A 17,654-nucleotide genomic window follows, 5' to 3' on the forward strand; every position below is an offset into this window, starting at 1 on the left:
AATTTAAGCATGGTTATCCACTCAAGCAGCCTGTAAGTGTTGGAATATCACGTTAAAGGATGCTGTATTTTCTTTTGGAGTTTTGCAAGGTTAGCTAGATTAGAGTGCGTGCTGTTCACAGGTTTCAAAGACTCGCAAGTTTATGCAAGCGAGCACTCGTATAATTTTCTCTTAGAATTATTAAGTGAAAATGTGGAAAAGGGTTTTGGGTATCGTAATCTGGACACAGCAAATTTTAAATATATATGTTCTGGCATTGTATCTGTTCTGGTGGTACCGGGGTTAGCTGAGATTAGATTGCAAAATTGTTATTTTGGGAAAATCGTTGCGTGACAGCACACAGTCGGCCTCGGATCATTACCTCATAGTAGTAGTAGTAGTAGTAGTAGTAGTAGTACTTTATTTAAACACATGTCACCAATGAGCCTGGGGCTCGTTTAAAAGTGAACGTGTATTCTAAAAGTTACAATGTAAAAAATTTAAATATGATTATCTATTCAATAAAAATACAAAAATTAGACTATAAAATTTAAAATTTAAAAACTAGACTATAAAAATTTAAAAACTACGTAGACAATAAAATTTAAAAATGTAAACTAATCGATACAAAGATTACAGCAGCAGCTGGCCTCGGTGGTCAGGTTAACATTGTTCAGTAAATTTTTAAATATTCTAAGAGAGGACGCTCCTCTTGTATTGTCAGGTAAGTTGTTCCATAAACGTGAAGTTATGTAGCGATAAGATTTATGTAAAAACTTTGATTTAAAAGCAGGCTGATTAAGCTTACAATAGCCTCTTAGATCATAATTGCTAGAACGCAATGAGAACAATTCCTTGATGTAGCTTGGCCCGGTAATAAATAAAGATTTATAAAGGAAGATTAGGGCTTGCGTGTATCTGCGATGCTCCAGGGACTTAATGTTTACCATCTTTCCAATACCTCATTCCAGGTATTGCTGTCATTCTCTCGTTTTCTAAAGAATCTGAGAGTCTGGAGCAAATAGGAAAGGACGTTTATGTATATCAGGGGTACTAATGGATATACAATAATTCATAAAAATGAGGCCTTGTCAAAAGTCCTTGTGCAACATCGCCAAACGCTTCTTCTGAAGCGTTGCGTGACGTCCGAAAGTTATGATTCTATAGGTACTTGGAAACGTTTTGGTGGGAGTGCACCGCTGGGTTCTAGGAATCTCTACCCCGTCTCAGACGGTAATTGAGTTAGACTAAACTAAGACTAAAAAGTTAAATTGTATAACCCATCTCAGACAAGAAGTGAAGAGGATGGTTTTCTTTTTAATTTTTTCCACAATACTACAACATCTGTTGATTATTTTAGTGCATTTCAAAACGAACAGTTTTTGGTAAAACAGAAAGAAGTAACTTGGACATAATTTTTCCCATGTAGCGACTAAAAGGACTTGGAAGATCAGAAATGGGAACCCATATCCAGCAGCACATACCCATATAGTGTATATAAGGTTGTACCCCCCCGGGGGAATTCTATACACGTGTATTCCCAATAACTTTTGAATTTCAGGTGATGAAACACATGTGAATGTAATGACCTCATTGATGCGCAAAAGATTGCTCCTGAAAAGGCTGGGCATTGGCATTGCACTTCATGTTCTAGAGGGCAAGTATCTTAAGTTTGGTATCTTATCCAGCCCACTGTGCCTCTACCATTGATCTCAATTACGTGCTTCAATCATTTAGCTGACCTTTAATGATTTTTGTAATCTATTTTCACGCAGCCCACAGCCCAAAATTCCATCGAAGATGTTTGCAGTCCACCATGACGTTCTCTTCAACCCACGACTACATTATTTGTGGAGCAGGATCTGCAGGCTGTGTTCTGGCAAACCGTCTGTCGGCAAACCCTGAAGACAAAGTTCTTTTACTTGAGGCAGGACCTAAGGATTGGACATGGAAGATCCACATGCCAGCTGCGCTTATGTATAATCTTTGGGACACGAAATACAACTGGTATTACGAGACAGAGCCACAAGAGTTTATGGATAATAGGTATAGAATTAATCATGATCATTCTAACTAAGCAAGGTCTTCAAAGTTCGGATCAAATGCAGCGAGGAAAAAGGCGAAGGTCGATATTCTCCCAGTATGGTCCTGAACAAGCCTTATTCGCCGTGTCAAAACATTCTAATTGGCTAATGTTAGTTATTGGACTTCTCAGCTGTGTTAGGGATGGACCTTACGGGTGGGGGGTTGAGGATGAGCAATTACCCCCCCCCCCCCAAAAAAAAAAAAGAAGAAAGAAACAGGAAAAGTATAGGGAAAAAAATTCACGCACAGCAAGCCAAAGGTAAAGCTGCCCAAGCTAAGGGTGAAAAAAGTTGCGGAAACACAAGTCGGAAACAATTCTAGCCCACCCCCCCACCCCCGCCCAAAAAACATAATAATAAAATGGTCCAACCCTTAGTTGCGTAATAACGTAACAGCAGAGGGAAACGAGAACTAGAAATTTCAGAACTTTATTTGCTTGATTCTAGCAGTAGGTTATCAAAAATAATATTTCGAGCAGACAAAGCACTCAGTTTGCCTGGTAATTGTCTTGTACCTTACATGTAAGGTACAAGAAGAAACTAGCTTGTCGAAGAAACTAGCTTGTCTTAGCTATATTAAATTCGAGGGTAAATAAAGTTTTATGTTATGTTATGTTATGAAATTAACTATCGGAAGATCTTCTATCGAGTAATATGAGGTCATATATAGACAATCAGTTGTCCGAGGAAATGACAATTTTTTTCCTTTTTTTGTTTTTTGCTTTTTGCTTTTTTTTGTTGTTGTTATTGTTGTTGTTTTTTTTGCTTTTCTGATAGAGTCATTTAAACTCTTAAACTTTGGTCATCACAAGTTATTTTTTCTAGACGCATCTACCAACCTAGAGGGAGAGTATGGGGTGGATCGTCATCTCTGAATTCCATGGTGTACGTCAGAGGTCATGCTTATGATTATGATCGCTGGGTAAAGGAAGGTGCTGAAGGCTGGTCATATGCTGACTGTTTGCCATACTTTAAAAAGTCCCAGACCCATGAATTAGGTACGATTTTGGTTTTCCATGGTTAGACAATTCTTCATGATATTTAAATCGTTTTAAAAAAGATATTTAACATTTGATTTTAGTTCCAAAACGTAATAACAAATTAAGTTATCCCAGGCCTGGAATAAACCAGGTGGGCTGTAGGATTCTGTCAGGAAGAGTTTTGTGTCAAGAGAGAATTTAGCTGCCCCGCCTTCTACCAATAATGCCCACAAAACCCCTAGATGGACATCTGACAAAAAACGGTCGGCTTTCCGACATAGAGGACCACCATCTACGATAAGAAATCGCTGCGTCGCGGTCGTAATGCACACACCACCTGACAGGAAATAGAACATCGTTACAGTGGTTGTTTCTTAGGCGACAGATCCTGAGAACACATCGAACCAAATAACATCTCACATCATATGAAGACAACAACCAAATTAGACATTTTGTTTGATGCTCCTGTCAAATTCAGAAAAACGAAGTCACAGTAGATCGATACGTTACATTTATGTAGAATCTGATCTAAACTTTGAGGTCTCTGAGACTGTGACACCAACTTCAGCTAAAGACTTCATCAGCCTGGTGTGCCAGACCTTTTGGATCTTTCAAGAGGACCCTTTAGACACGAGAAAGGCCCGAGTGACACCTGAAGTTACACCTTGACCAGAGGTGTGGGTCTTTGACTGGGCGTGTAAGAACCCAGCAGTAAACTTACTTCGTAAGGTTAGCAAGGGGGAGAGGTTTTGCTACTGAAGTAAAGATCTTTAATAGGAATTTGAAAGTCAATGAAGAACAAAAAAATCACCACAAACAAAAAGGATGAATACGGGCGGCTACAAGAAGAGCATCGGCACGAAAATATAGTTAATGTAAGACTACTGAGTTGCTTGCTATCGAAATAAGTCGAGAACAAGACTCAGATTTCTACCTGAAATAGCGAGATAGATTATAATACAGCAAGATGCTAAATAAGTCTAAGTAGGTTAATTTTTTTAAATTTCCGTAGGTCCAGATGATTACAGAGGAGGCGATGGCCCTGTCCATGTATCACGTGGAAAATCAAACAATCCTCTATACCAAGCATTTATTGACGCAGGCATCCAAGCTGGCTATCCCTTCACAGAAGACATGAATGGCTATCAACAAGAAGGATTTGGTTGGATGGACATGACAGTCTACAAAGGTGTACGGTGGAGTGCAGCAAATGCGTATCTCAGACCTGCGCTTAAGCGTAAAAACCTTCGAGCTAAAACAAGAGCAATGATCACAAAGATTGTGTTTGAAAACAACAAAGCTGAAGGTATCGAGTACGACTTAGACAGTCAAGTGAAGCGGGCCCGGGCTAGGAAAGGAGTTATTTTAGCCGGTGGAGCAATTAACACACCACAGATACTGAACTTGTCTGGTATTGGAAACGCTGACGATTTGCGGAAGCTTGGTATTCCTGTGAAAGTCCATCTTCCTGGTGTAGGATACAACCTGCAAGATCATTTGGACGTGTCTATACATCAGGTTTGTACCTATGCACGAAAAGTTGGCTTTCAACCGCCGACCGGTTAGCTTAGTTAGCTTTAGTTGGTAGAGCGCCGGACTACCGTGTGGGAGGTCTCGGGTTTGATTCCCAGACCAGACCAACACTCAGGGTCTTAAAATAACTGAGGAGAATATGTTGCCTTTGCAATGACATCTGCAATAATACCGCTTTGACGTTTATCAAAGGTGTGACCAAGGTACAGTAAAAGATGACCGTGACTCGTGTCAAGGGAACCTTTGATACGCTTTAAATCTGTTATAACTTTGAAGAACGTCAAATCCCTGTCAAAGGCGACATTAAAAGACTTGATAACTTTTGACATCTGTATCAAAGATAATCATCATTCTTTGCTTCACTTTTGATTCGACAAAGCCGACTTCTTGTGCCGAAGCTACCAAGATCCGACCAGGTTTTGAAGCAGAATTGAAGACTCTGAAGCCTGCATAAGATGAATAGATGGGAACAGTTGACAGACCAAGCCCCTGCATGATTCCCCACCCGTTACTTAGGTCCTACATCCCGCTACATCCCATAAGCAAAATGTTTCCTAGTGTGCAAGCTCTTTTTGGCCATCAGAAGTTGAATATGGCAAGTAACAATAACCACCATTTTGGTGGGATGTTGTTTTTATCTTTGCGCTTGTCCAAACAACTAGTTAATTCTCTCTTCTGTTCCTTAATCCAGATAGAAATAAATTCTAAAAATGTTTTAGTGGGAGGAAACCCAGAAAAAAAACCTTGTAGCAACGCTGAGAACCAGCATCAAATTAAATCTGACTCACGTATGGAATCTGATTCAAATCTGATTCACGTATGGAATGTGATTCAAATCTGATTCACGTATACCGAAATACAGTTAGTGGTTATAAGCGTGCCGTAAACGACTTTGTAAACCCGGCCCTACGTCCTGGTGATAATCCATGTGATAACAACTACGTTAACCTGTGATAACTTTCTCACGGTAACTCCCAAGTGATATCCCTTTGAAGTAAATCCTCCATTGTGATCACTTTTCAGGAATGTACACAGCCCTTAACTTTGTACCGCTCACTCAAGTGGTGGAACATGGTTCCTATTGGAGCCAAGTGGTTCTTAACCCGGACTGGTCCGTGTGCCACTGGACATATTGAGGCTGGTGGCTTTATTCGCAGCAAGGAAGGCATCTCCCATTCTAACATCCAATACCACTTTCTACCCTTAGCTTACAAAGATCACGGTAGAGTGATTTTACAGAAAGAAGCCTTTCAAGTAAGAACATGATGTGTTTTATGATTTATCCTTACATTGCCTCAGTCTTTAATCTCAATGGCTGAATGGGAGGGAAAGGAAGCACCTAGTGAGAGCAAATATTATACCTCATTGGTGCTTACTTTCGCGGGTACTTAATTTCGCGACTTTGGCGAGACAGTATTTTGCGGGGTTTTATTTCAACGATTTGGCCAAAAAGGACGTTAAAAGCATTAAAAATAAATCAAAAACTTATGTTTCGCGGTTTTTGAGAATCGCGAAAATCGCGAAATTAAAGGCCCGTGAAATGAAGTAGAGGTGCTAAAGGAATCTAACTTGCTGTTTTTATACTTTAATTTAGTTTACAGTACACAAAGCGTATTCTAAAACGTTAATTAGCGTCCCAATAAAATGAATCTTATTGAATTATGGCTGCTCTTGTCGTATCCCCTTTTTTTAGAATAAAATAATTTTAGCAAGCGGGGTAACGCATTCATTCGGCTCAATTTTCCAATTCTTTTCTACGTTTTAAGGTATTTTTCTGTTCCTTGCGGACCACAAGTAAAGAGCATCGAAACCATATCATTTTACAGCCTTTTTCAGTTTCTGTTTTGTTTTCAAGGTTCACATTGGCTCCCTTCGAGCTCAGAGTCGTGGATATGTGAGGCTGAAGTCTTTGGATCCATATGACCATCCCATCATCAACCCCAACTACCTGTCCACTGAAGAAGATAGAGTGGAGTTAAGAGATGCTGTTCGACTAACCAGGGAAATCATCAAGCAGAAGGCTTTTGATCCTTTTCGCGGGAAGGAACTACAACCAGGTAAATGCACATCAATAGTTGATATACTTTCTTTGCAGCGTATCATTTTTTGACACTTGTCACACAACACATCTCGTTTGAAGTACAGTCATCTCTCTCTAAGACGGACACCGTCGGGACCGGCCCCAACTGTCCGTCTTAGAGAGGTGTCCGTCTTATAGAGAGTCGAGGTAATGTGACACCAGAAATTCTGAGATAATAAAGATAAATGGCTATGCACAATCTTATGAATACACGTCTGTTTAAAGTCTGTTTAAAGTCGCTTACGTTAGCAAAACCTTCAAACTGGGACAAAAATATTAGAAAGAAAATTTACTCGTTTGCTCATTACAATGGATAATTTACTGCTTCTGAGAAGTAAGCAGTACATACATGTTGCATACTAAACATGTCCATATGTATTCGCTTGTTAATGCGAACGTTCACGATTTATACTAGTTTAAAAACTTAACTGTACACTTTTCAAAATACTAAAGAGACCGTATTCGTGCGTTGAAGCAAAAGTTGAGACCTTTTACAAGCTGTAAGTCAGTGGAAAACTTCCTCTTGTTACCCATACACTTAAGTAGAGAGGTAATGCGTTATAGCAGATTTTTTTGATAGGTTTGGTATCTTAAAGGCGCTGACTAACTTTGCTTTATGTCGATACGAAGTTTTGAAGTATTATTCACTAAAAAAAAAACACTTAATGTGCGTGTCCGTTGGTAGCCGTCGTCTCTCTCCCCGAACGCAGCAAGCGGATCGGAGCGTGAGAGGCGGCTGTTTTCGCAGGCTAGTCCGTTGGCGGTTTCAAAGTGTCCGTTGTCCGTCTCAGAGAGGTTTCCGTCTTATAGGGAGTTTTGTCGGTTGCAGTAAAATGACTGAAAAACGGCAGGGACCATCATCAGGTGTCCGTTTTATGGAGGTGTCCGTTAAGAGAGAGTTGACTGTACTTTGTTTTGTATGTGTTTGTGGTGAGCCAGAAGAGTATCTTTGACGCAGGTTAAACCAGGTTAAGGTTAAACGACGCCAAGTCTTTACATGGGCCACTTATGCTTTCATTATTTTTGGAAACATTTTGCTCTTTCCTTCAATCCTTTTTGGTTCTAACATCAAGTTGTTCCTCATAGAAGACCACTTTTTACGTTTACTCAGTAATCGCACTTGACGCGTCTTTGTTTTTCAAGGTGACCATGTTCAAACAGATGAGCAAATTGATGCCTGGGTGCGACAAAATGCCGACACTGTTTATCACCCATCATGCACGTGCAAGATGGGTGCCGAAGATGACCCGATGGCTGTCGTCAATAACAAAACGGAGGTCTTCGGAGTGGAAAATCTGAGGATTGTTGACGCGTCAATAATGCCGAGCATTGTGAGCGGAAATCTTAATGGACCAACCATTATGATCGCAGAGAAAGCAGCTGATGTTATATTAGAAAATCCACCCCTGCCTAAATCAACTGCACCAGTGTACAGGACGCCAGAAAAGGGACAGAGATAGGTCATTTTACGCAGTTGTGGTTAGGATGCTCTTGTGTATGTGTAAAGCTCGATTGAGGCCTGAGTTGGTATCGTGAGCGAAATGATAGCGAAGCGCGCAAGGTCTAAAATAGAATGCAAATGAATATAACCCCCACGAGGCTCAAAAAACATCAGCGTGTTCTGAGAGAAATAGAAGGAATCTAGGCGAAGTTTACGTTTTATGAAAGTGTTTTAGGAACATCGGCTCTTTTAGAAAGTGTTTTAGGAAAATCGTCCGCCATTTCGGTTTATTTGTCAGTCTGAGTCTTGTCTTAGTCGTGACGTCACTCGCGCGCTTCGCTATTGGAAAACGCGTACGTCATCGACTGTGACAAGAACTTAACTCTCCACACTGTCTCAGTTTAGTGGTATTCACTGTACATGTTTCAAAAAGCACAGTTAGTGGCCAGCAAATCGATGGATAAGTGATTTATAGATTTCTTAAATTCAAGAACTGTTCAGTAATGAAATAAAAGCAAGAGAAACGGCATCAAACTTTGTATAGAACCATGGGCTGATTTAGGATGGGGCCGAGGGTCACGTTACATCTTTTTTCCTTGAATTTATTTTAAAAAATAACCAACCGCCTTTCCAGTCGTATTTTGGAAGAGCATATGCGGCGCCAAAGTCTGAAATAAGGTATGGTTTGTACAGTCAGGTCAGCGGTATAATTCTTGGGAGAAACTATTTTTATGACTGTTTTTATCCATCCTTTGAGAAGTAGGATTTCAAAACGTTGGTTATTTCTATACCATCTTAAATATTTACAAAAACCAAGGAGTTTCTGGGTTTAGGGTCTGGTCTGAGATGGGATATCGATTTTTGGTGTCAGCTCTAAAATAGGGTAGCGAAAACCGTATGTTTTGGTTTGAAATAGGGCAAGGGTTTCCAGTAAGACACTACCTCTCTGGAACCTCTATTCTCATTCGCCCGCTGTAAACACTACCTCTATTGTTATTCAGGGCTAGGGGCATTGTTGTCACCTGTTATCTACTGTTTTAAGAACCAATGAATTAACTCGTTCCGAGAGGTAGTGGGCGACCCAGGGTTCCAGGAGGCGCCCTGTACACCCCCACCTAAATATTCGAACTTAGCGAGGGTGGGGGGAGAGATTTATACTCCTAGTCAGTTAATGCTACAGAAACTGGGATAAGCTCCGACTGTATGGGCCACTTGGCTCGGACACAGACGACGGTGTCCGTTTTAGAGAGAGTTGACTGTATCAGCAAAACCTGACAGTGTACGTGACTGTGTTTGAAGCTCCACCCACTCTACCCCCTCACATCACGCCAAAAATGCATGCAAACAGCTACAGACATTGTTCACTGTGGTGGGGTTGTCCTCAGCTTCATATATTACGGTCTGCTATGTTTAAGTGGTATCTGTCATTCTATTATCTTTAACAAATCAATTTTGGTTTTTGGATTGGTTATTGCTACTCCCCCCTGGCGGGATGCCAGTCCATCGCAGGGTTACCCCCCAGCAGTAAATTCGCCGGTACCCATTTATACACCTGGGTGGAGGGAGGCACTGTGAGAGTTAAGTGTCTTGCCCAAGAACACAACACAGTTTACCCAGCCAGGTCTCGAACCTGGACCGCTCGATCTGGGGTCCAGCGCGCTAACAATTAGGCCACCGCGCCTCTCAATACAAGGTACGTAAAGTAATTTATTTAGTGTCAAATAGACAAGGAGTGGTCTCCCAATCTCCCGAGCCAGAGGCTCATAAAAAAGTGTTTGACAATTTAACTGCTAAGAATAAATTAATTACATATTAAAAATACAATATCAAAAAGATGTAAACCCCACATATACAATATTAAACAGATTTAAAAGCAACAAATGTCTGTATAATTGACATTTAAGGCAAGTGCTGCACTGGCTGAGCCACTAAAATTCAGCTTAAAAGATGACAGGTTGGGTGTGTTTTTTAATATGTGCCCGAGCTCGTTCAACACCTCCATTTCAGTTCCTTAAAGTTTAAGCTATTATTCTAAATTGTACAACTGTTAGTCGGCAGGGGTACTTTGTAGAACGCAGAACGCAGAATGATGGTCAGCGGTTTGCTTGCGGTTAGCTTTCACTCCAGTTTGCTTGTGGTTAGCTTTCACTCCAGTTTGGTGGCGGTTAACTTTCACTCCAGTTTGCTGGCGGTTAACTTTTACTCCAGTTTGGTGGCGGTTAACTTTCACTCCAGTTTGCTTGCGATTAGCTTTCACTCCAGTTTGCTGGCGGTTAGCTTCACTCCGGTTTGCTTACGATTTGCTTTTATTTGCTGGTTAGGGCATTATACTATCGCCGCTCTGTCCGTTCAGCCATTTCATCATTTTACGTTCTGCGTTCTGCATTCTGCAAAATACCCTGCCGACTGTTCAGGGCAGTAACTAGCAAGAGGCAAGAAGAGGCACTTGCCTAGTCTAGATTTTAATCTTTAGTTAAAAACAAAAATATGTTTTGTTGGGAAAATAATCCCACGTTGAACAAAAGATTTCTCTCAATTATGAAAAATGTCGAAGAAAGAGTTTTAGAACTTCTACATTTCAACACTTCCTGGAGAGCATGCCACCAGAACTGCCCTAGCAAGATTTTGCCTCGTCTACGGCAAAGGTCTGATTACGGCTCTGCTGTTAGTGTCCCAACATACAAAACGATTTCTTCCAACCGCCAATTTGTGATCTCATATCCGTTTTTCACATGCCCTTATACACTGTCACATACAACAGTATTTCAATCTCGGCCGCGTATGATGAACTATCTCTCTTCCTTTAGCTTTTCTGGCGTCCTGTACACTGGAGCATTTGATTTAGGCAAGGGTGGATTTCCTAATATGATATCAGCTGCCTTCTCGGCGATCATAATGGTTGGTCCATTAATATTTCCACTAACAATGCTCGGCATGATTGACGCGTCAACAACTCTTAGATTTTCCACTCCGAAGACCTCCGTTTTGTTATTGACGACAGCCATCGGGTCATCTTCGGCACCCATCTTGCACGTGCACGCTAGATGGTAAGCAGTCTGAGCATGTTGTCGAACCCAAGCGTCGATTTGGTCATCAGTTTGAACGTGTTCACCTTGAAATACGTGGATTAAAAAAGGAATGTCATGATAGAATTGAGCAACTGCAACTATCATGCAAAGGGATACATATATTTATTTTATTGCATTGTTCAGGAAGTTGAGGGGTGTTGAGTAATAGCTGGAAGGAACAGATAACAACAAGAAGCTTAAAGAGCTAAAACCACGGTAGCATTAGCGAGACAAGATTGGTTCTGGTTTTAGTTCTGGTTGGCTGAGAAAGTGGCGCGAGTTTTTTAAACCAATCACTGAGCGTAGTAATGCAAAACCAAAGCAAACGCAAATTACTTTCGATACTTAAGTGAAAACCGCTCTATACAAAGGGATGGTTATCGTCAATTAATGGGGTGGGATATTAGTTGATAGTCTATTCATTGCGAATACCTGGCCGTAGTTCCTTTTTACGAAACGGATCCAAAGCCTTCTGTTTGAATATTTCACGAGTAAGTTTAATGGAATCCCTCAAATCTACTCTATCTTCTCCAGCGGAGAGGTAGTTTGGGTTGATAATGGGATAATCATATGGATTCAAAGACTTCAGCTTTACATATCCACGACTCTGAGCTCGCAGGGAACCAACATGAACCTTGAGAAACAAAGAAGTAGACCATGTTATCAAGCATTATGACATCATCTGGAAAGTTAATTTTTTCTGGCAATATAGAATTGTTGTTGTTGTAAGTTATAATTTACTGAAATTGCAAAAATAGTCTTACTTGCCATTAACCCTATTCAGACTGGGCTTTTTGGATCTTTTCAGACCGGGGGGGGGGGCGGATTCCGCCCCCCCCCCCTCCGTAACTTCCAGGATATTTAAGCAATCCAAAACGTCAGAAAACCGCTAAAAATTACTGCAAAGTACTAAAATTCAATAAAACTGTTAATTTTCATTAATAGAAACACGAAATTTACAAATTTGGAGAAAACAGGCCTGTCAAAATGCCGTTGACATGGTGACGTCAAGTTCCTGACACAGCAACCTATCATATCAAATTGTTCCCAGATACATTTTAGATAAAGTCGTAAAGTTTGACAGCGTTTGGCTGAATATTAAAAAAAGTTATTAGCGTTCAAAGTCAGCGCGGGCACTTTCCGCCCCCCCCCCCCCGGTCTGGATAGGGTTAAGTTTCAATTTTTTTTTCTAATCATAAGGATCAAAGAATCCGCTACAGTGGCACTGCCATGCAATCTACTTTCTTTATTTCGACTTGGAGTACTTCTACTTCTCCTGGATAGGATGATAGTCCACTTTTAGCATTTTCAACCAGTCCGAGCAATAACAGTAAACTGGGTGGGTAAACTGTCTTGACTTCGGACCTTCCACCTACAGATCTTAAGACGAACGCCCTTACCAATAGGCCAACGCGCCTTCACGCTTGGCTTTGTCTCTGCTGTTATGCGTTGCAAGAAATTAAAGCCTGAAAAAATCGCTCATCTTTGCTTGCACTTTAAACAGGAACATTGTTGGATGACAAGGTCCCAAAGGAATTTAGGGATCCAGAAATCCGAGGTATGCAGCAAGCGCTTTCAGGATTCCATGCTCTGCAACAAAGTGATATTAGGGTTCCAAGCAGCAATACGACGGGGTCCAGCCTCTACGGTAAAAATCTTAAGGCTTCTGGGCTACAGCTACCCTCCCGTTTGGTACCCTAAGAAGGGACAGTGTCGATTTTACTCATGAACTTACCTGAAAGGCGGGAACCTCCACTGCTACTCTACCGTGATCTTTAAATGCGGCAGGTAGAAAGTGGTACTGTATGTTGGGATGGGAGATACCTTCCTTGCTGCGAATAAAACCACCGGCCTCGAGATGGTTGGTGGCGCACGGGCCAGTCCTGGTAAGGAACCACCTACCTCCAATAGGAACCATGTTCCACCATTTGAGTGTGCGGTACAAACTTGATGTATTGGGAGTACATTCCTGAAAAAAACAAACCTGATGAAAATACATCGCTGAATAATCCTGAACGTTTTGCTCGACACCTGGAAGATAAACCTTCACAGGAATACCAAGCTAAACTTCTACAAATCGTCAGCGTGTCTTCCTAAAACACAGCATAGCGATCATGGCAAGGGCTCAAACCAAGAACTCCTAATCCAGAAATAAACATTTTGTAACTAGATCACGTTTGCGGGTTTGGAAGCTGCAAGAAGTACATCAGGGATACAATACGTAAGCTACAAACCTGGTGAAAATACATCTCTAAATGATCCTGAAAGTTTTGCCCCACACCAGGAAGGTGAACCTTCACAGGGATACCAAGCTTCTTCAAGTCATCAGCATTTCCAATACCAGACAAATTTAATATCTGTGGTGTATTTATCGTTCCAGCGGATAAAATAACTCCCTTCCTGGCCATAGCCCGCTTCACTTGACCGTCTAACTCGTACTCGACACCTACAGCACGGTTGCTTTCAAACACAATCTTTGTGATCATTGCTCTTGTTTTGGCTCGAAGGTTTTTACGTTTCAGCGCAGGTCTGAGATAGGCATTTGCTGCACTCCACCGTACACCTTTGTAGACTGTCATGTCCATCCAACCAAATCCTTCTTGTTCATAGCCATTCATGTCTTCTGTGAAGGGATAGCCAGCTTGGACACCTGCGTCAATGAATGCTTGGTATAGAGGATTGTTCATTTTACCGCGTGATACATGGAGAGGGCCATCACCACCTCTGTAATCGTCTGGACCTACAAAAATACGGTATAAACATAATCAATTCAATCGCGATTAGCCAGCATCGTACAGACCGCTCCACCGGCTTTTACAAAAACTGTTCACTATTTTAAACTCTAATACAGAGTACACTTTTGCCCTTATTTGTATTCACATATAATCCATTGTCTTCTTTCCACGACATGCGCGATACCTGATTCCAAAGTTACACAACTCATTTGGGCCCAAACCTGAGAAGCAAACTGCTCAAGCAAGCAAACTCACGTTGAAACTACGTTTCAAGTAATATATCAAACACGAGAGACAGTGTTTCTTCGGGATATCCAAACACCGAGAAGAGAGTTGAAAATATGACGCGCAGTGGAGTATTTTTGAAAAAATTCGAGGTGTTTTGATAGCCAATGAAACACTGTCTCGAGTGTTTGATATATCTTCTCAATCGAAGTAAAAACCACAGAGTAAACGGGGAAATAAATCGTAAAAATCTATGCTAATTAAGACCGGGTATCCAAACCTCCTTCACGGTTATGATTTTCTTTGTTTTAACTTGATGAATTATTAATGAGTTTTAGAACTTGCGTATTAAGCTTATTTTAACTCCTACCTAATTCATGAGTCTGGGACTTCTTAAAGTATGGCAAACAGTCGGCATATGACCAGCCTTCAGCACCTTCCTTTACCCAGCGATCGTAATCATAAGCATGACCTCTGACGTATACCATGCCATTCAAAGATGACGATCCACCCCATACTCGTCCTCTGGGTTGGTACAGCCGTCTGGAAAATAATTTATTTGTTAAAATAAGTATGTTTTTAATGTTAAACTTATTCAAAGAGGCACTTGGGGGACCTTTTGGGACTGAGGCGGGGGGCCTTCTTCAGAGGCCAGCCACCTGTAACTATAAAACCGCTAAAACTACGGCAACCAAATTCACACACGATAATGTACAGACACATTCTAATAGCTCCCAATAGCTATAGCTATTTTTGGTGTCGTTATGACGCAATTTGACGTCATTATGACGTCTTTTACTTGATTTTATTGGGTGTAAATGTCTTTATTAATAATTCTATTGAGTTTGAATGTATAACCACAACACTTTAAAAGCTACGTGTTCGACAAAACTCCGGTCTCAACTAACAGTTTGGTTGTCATTTGAAACAGCAAAGGCGTCACTAAGGCGTCATATAAACGCAAAAATGAATACGCCATCTTGAATTCCTTTAACCTAATAATATTTATAATATAAATAATAACCTAAAAAGCGAAGTATGTCATGGACTGGAGAGTACACTCTGGGCTATAAATACTCTGTCATTTTCCACACATGCCGCATTGCTCATATTGTTGTAGCCAGGATTTGTAAAATGCAGCAGTCATGGAATTATTTAATTTTAAAACATAGTTGGAGCAATTTTCAATTGAGTGCCCAAAAATAGTCTAAAATTGCTTGATTTTGCTTTACTACACAATGTGATTGGTTTGAAAAGCTCAGGCCACCTACTCAACGAATCAGATGCAAGGCCGAAACCAATCACGATTTGATCAATCGCGTTTTCCCGTGCTTGGCGCTTGTCACGTGTACATTTGCTGCGTGTTCTCATTAGATCGTTATGTATTGAACGTTGGTTGTGATTGACAATTGTGAATTGCTTTGGTTTCTGTTTTATGACACTTAATTGAAAACCGCTCTAACTTTCGGAGAGATACCTATTATCCATAAACTCTTGTGGCTCTGTCTCGTAATACCAGTTGTATTTCTTGTCACAAAGATTATATATAAGCGCAGCCGGCATGTGGATCTTCCATGTCCAATCCTTAGGTCCTGCCTCAAGTAAAAGAACTTTGTTTTCAGGGTTTGCCGACAAACGGTTTGCCAAAACACAGCCTGCAGATCCTGCTCCACAAATAATGTAGTCGTGGGTTGAAGAGAACTTCATGGTGGATTGGAAACATCGTTGATGAAAATTAGGGCTGTGGGCTATGCGAGAAAAAAAAACTTGGGCATATAAGGGTTGCAAGTAACTGAGTTAAGTGAAAATTTTGCGGGAGTTTATTTTTTCGATTGGTCATTTGGCGGAATAGAATTTCTGCAATTTGTATATACTGAACTAGAGCCCAGAGATAGTAAACAAGGGTTGCCATTTTGACACAAATGGCCATGTTTGTTGGTTTGGGCTAGTATACCAGTAGGGGTCGTTTAAAGAGCCCTCTCTCCTCCGCAGAGGCTGCCTGTGCGCTTTCATTTCCCTTTAATTTCACAAGGCTCCACGCAATTACTTTTAACCTCTCCCGCCTCGAGCCCGTACGAAAAAATAAATGACAACAACAACAAGCTCTATTTGCATGACTGTAAATTTGTTACAATATTGCAAAAGCGTAAACTTATTAAGTAATAATAATAATAAAATAAAAGAGGCCTCTGCGGAGGAGAGAGTAATGAGGGCCTAAGAAAACGTCTTTTTTCACTCGTTCCCGGCGTGAAGGACTCGTAAAGTGATGTAGATATAACTGAAAATGCACCCAGTAATTTTCAAGCTTTTTATGTAAAAGACGCTTGAGTCTAGTTAGCTCTTGATCATGAGATAACTTTTAAATAATGCAATTTCCTTTTGCTGTAGCTCAGAGTATTTCAAATCACAGCTTTTCCATTTTAATTATAGTACTCGATGTTGTCACTGATTCGTTCTCGTAATTTATCAAGAGTGTCACGCTATTAGCGTTTTGAGGTATTTTGGCTAATGACTAAAAACGGAGCTGAAAAAGAAATTTACTTACCCGTTAATATAATTTTATGTGGTGCACGTGCTGCAGGAAGAATTTTAAAGAAGCATCTTTTCAACATCAAGGAGGTTGCCATGTCATTGACGCAGATGTTATAATCTGAAATTCAAATATTTATTTTTAAAGAAACGCCAAATGATTTTTCGGTTTTATCGAAAACCACCTTCTAAATATACGGTTGTAAAGCATTTCAGGCTCTCAGAGTCGCTTGCAAGCTTTACTGCAGTTTATTTCGACAGCTTAGCTACATGTCGCCTGTACCGCGCCACCCAGAGATCGTGGAGACCCCCTCCTAAGAGGGAGGCACAGTGGGTGCATGGACCCCTTACCCTCCCCTGGTGGGTAGCCAGATGGTCAAAATGGAAACTGCATACAATTAAAGGCTAATAAATCCCCCGGCCTACAATAACCACCACCAACACCCCCCCCTCCCCCCGCACATGTTAACTTACTCCCCCCCGGCCCTGCCGCTCCCCAACTTATGAAGGAAGGAGACTTGTCACGTAACGCGACTTTCGTGACAATTTCCTCCCCAGATTTTTTTCGTCCAAAATTGAACATGTCGCCTGAACTTCGTTTTTGTACTGGAATGTATACAGTGTAATCCACATATATCAGCAACAGTACTTTTACTGGATCAATTTCGGCATTTCTGGTTTTAGTGGTTTTCTTGTTGTCTGTATTTTTACGGTTTCTCCACTCGCGTGCCGTCACTGAGTATCACTTACGTTTGCTATAAAAAGATCGGGGTGGAAGATCCCACGAGACTATTCAATTTCCCGCAAATGAAGCGTATTACTCCAGGGTATCACTACGATATTTCTATTTGAACACATAAAAGTCAAACTTTTACCTGACAGCGTCACACGATGGCATAAAATAGAGAAGATAAATCTTGTACTTGAAGCCAAAAAAGTGCAGCTTGTGTTACATGGAAAGACTGGGAACTAGTGTACCCAAAAATTGGCAACAGAGTCG

The 17,654-nt window shown here is 40.9% G+C and overlaps 2 protein-coding genes across 6 annotated transcripts; one reads left to right on the forward strand and one right to left on the reverse strand.

Moving 5' to 3' along the window:
- The first annotated feature begins 1,763 nt into the window (after positions 1–1,763).
- LOC144631358 (choline dehydrogenase, mitochondrial-like) lies at positions 1,764–9,649 on the forward strand. The gene is made up of 6 exons (XM_078489782.1): positions 1,764–2,025; positions 2,889–3,061; positions 4,056–4,561; positions 5,600–5,830; positions 6,432–6,633; positions 7,800–9,649. The coding sequence occupies exons 1-6, from the start codon at positions 1,796–1,798 to the stop codon at positions 8,114–8,116; spliced, it is 1,659 nt and encodes a 552-aa protein (XP_078345908.1). The 5' UTR covers positions 1,764–1,795; the 3' UTR covers positions 8,117–9,649.
- Positions 9,650–9,791: 142 nt separating this feature from the next.
- On the reverse strand, positions 9,792–17,600 carry LOC144631353 (choline dehydrogenase, mitochondrial-like). Of its 5 annotated transcripts, none has more exons than XR_013566716.1 (8): positions 16,671–17,075; positions 15,603–15,873; positions 14,496–14,668; positions 13,400–13,905; positions 12,901–13,134; positions 11,598–11,799; positions 10,521–11,209; positions 9,792–10,484 (listed from the first exon to the last, which is right to left on the reverse strand). XR_013566716.1 is itself a non-coding variant. In XM_078489774.1 (8 exons), the coding sequence occupies exons 2-8, from the start codon at positions 16,750–16,752 to the stop codon at positions 10,887–10,889; spliced, it is 1,791 nt and encodes a 596-aa protein (XP_078345900.1). In that variant the 5' UTR covers positions 16,753–16,775; positions 17,530–17,600; the 3' UTR covers positions 9,792–10,886. The 5 variants fall into 5 exon arrangements, 1 of the variants encoding a protein (XP_078345900.1); XR_013566719.1 differs by having other exon boundaries at positions 9,792–10,245; positions 10,381–11,209; XR_013566718.1 differs by having other exon boundaries at positions 9,792–10,299; positions 10,381–11,209.
- Positions 17,601–17,654: the final 54 nt, after the last annotated feature.

The sequence above is a fragment of the Oculina patagonica genome, chromosome 12 (genome assembly GCF_052425735.1).
Source record: "Oculina patagonica isolate OP01 chromosome 12, crgOcupat, whole genome shotgun sequence".
NCBI classification, from domain to species: Eukaryota; Metazoa; Cnidaria; class Anthozoa; order Scleractinia; family Oculinidae; genus Oculina; species Oculina patagonica.

Coding starts and splice junctions, on each gene's coding strand:
- LOC144631358 (XM_078489782.1), top strand. CDS start 1,796: ATGACGTTCTCTTCAACCCACGACTACATTATTTGTGGAGCAGGATCT. Junction 2,026..2,888: donor CAAGAGTTTATGGATAATAG/GTATAGAATTAA, acceptor TATTTTTTCTAG/ACGCATCTACCAACCTAGAG. Junction 3,062..4,055: donor GTCCCAGACCCATGAATTAG/GTACGATTTTGG, acceptor AAATTTCCGTAG/GTCCAGATGATTACAGAGGA.
- LOC144631353 (XM_078489774.1), bottom strand. CDS start 16,752: ATGGCAACCTCCTTGATGTTGAAAAGATGCTTCTTTAAAATTCTTCCT. Junction 14,669..15,602: donor CAAGAGTTTATGGATAATAG/GTATCTCTCCGA, acceptor ATTATTTTCCAG/ACGGCTGTACCAACCCAGAG. Junction 11,800..12,900: donor TGGAGGTTCCCGCCTTTCAG/GTAAGTTCATGA, acceptor TTGTTTCTCAAG/GTTCATGTTGGTTCCCTGCG.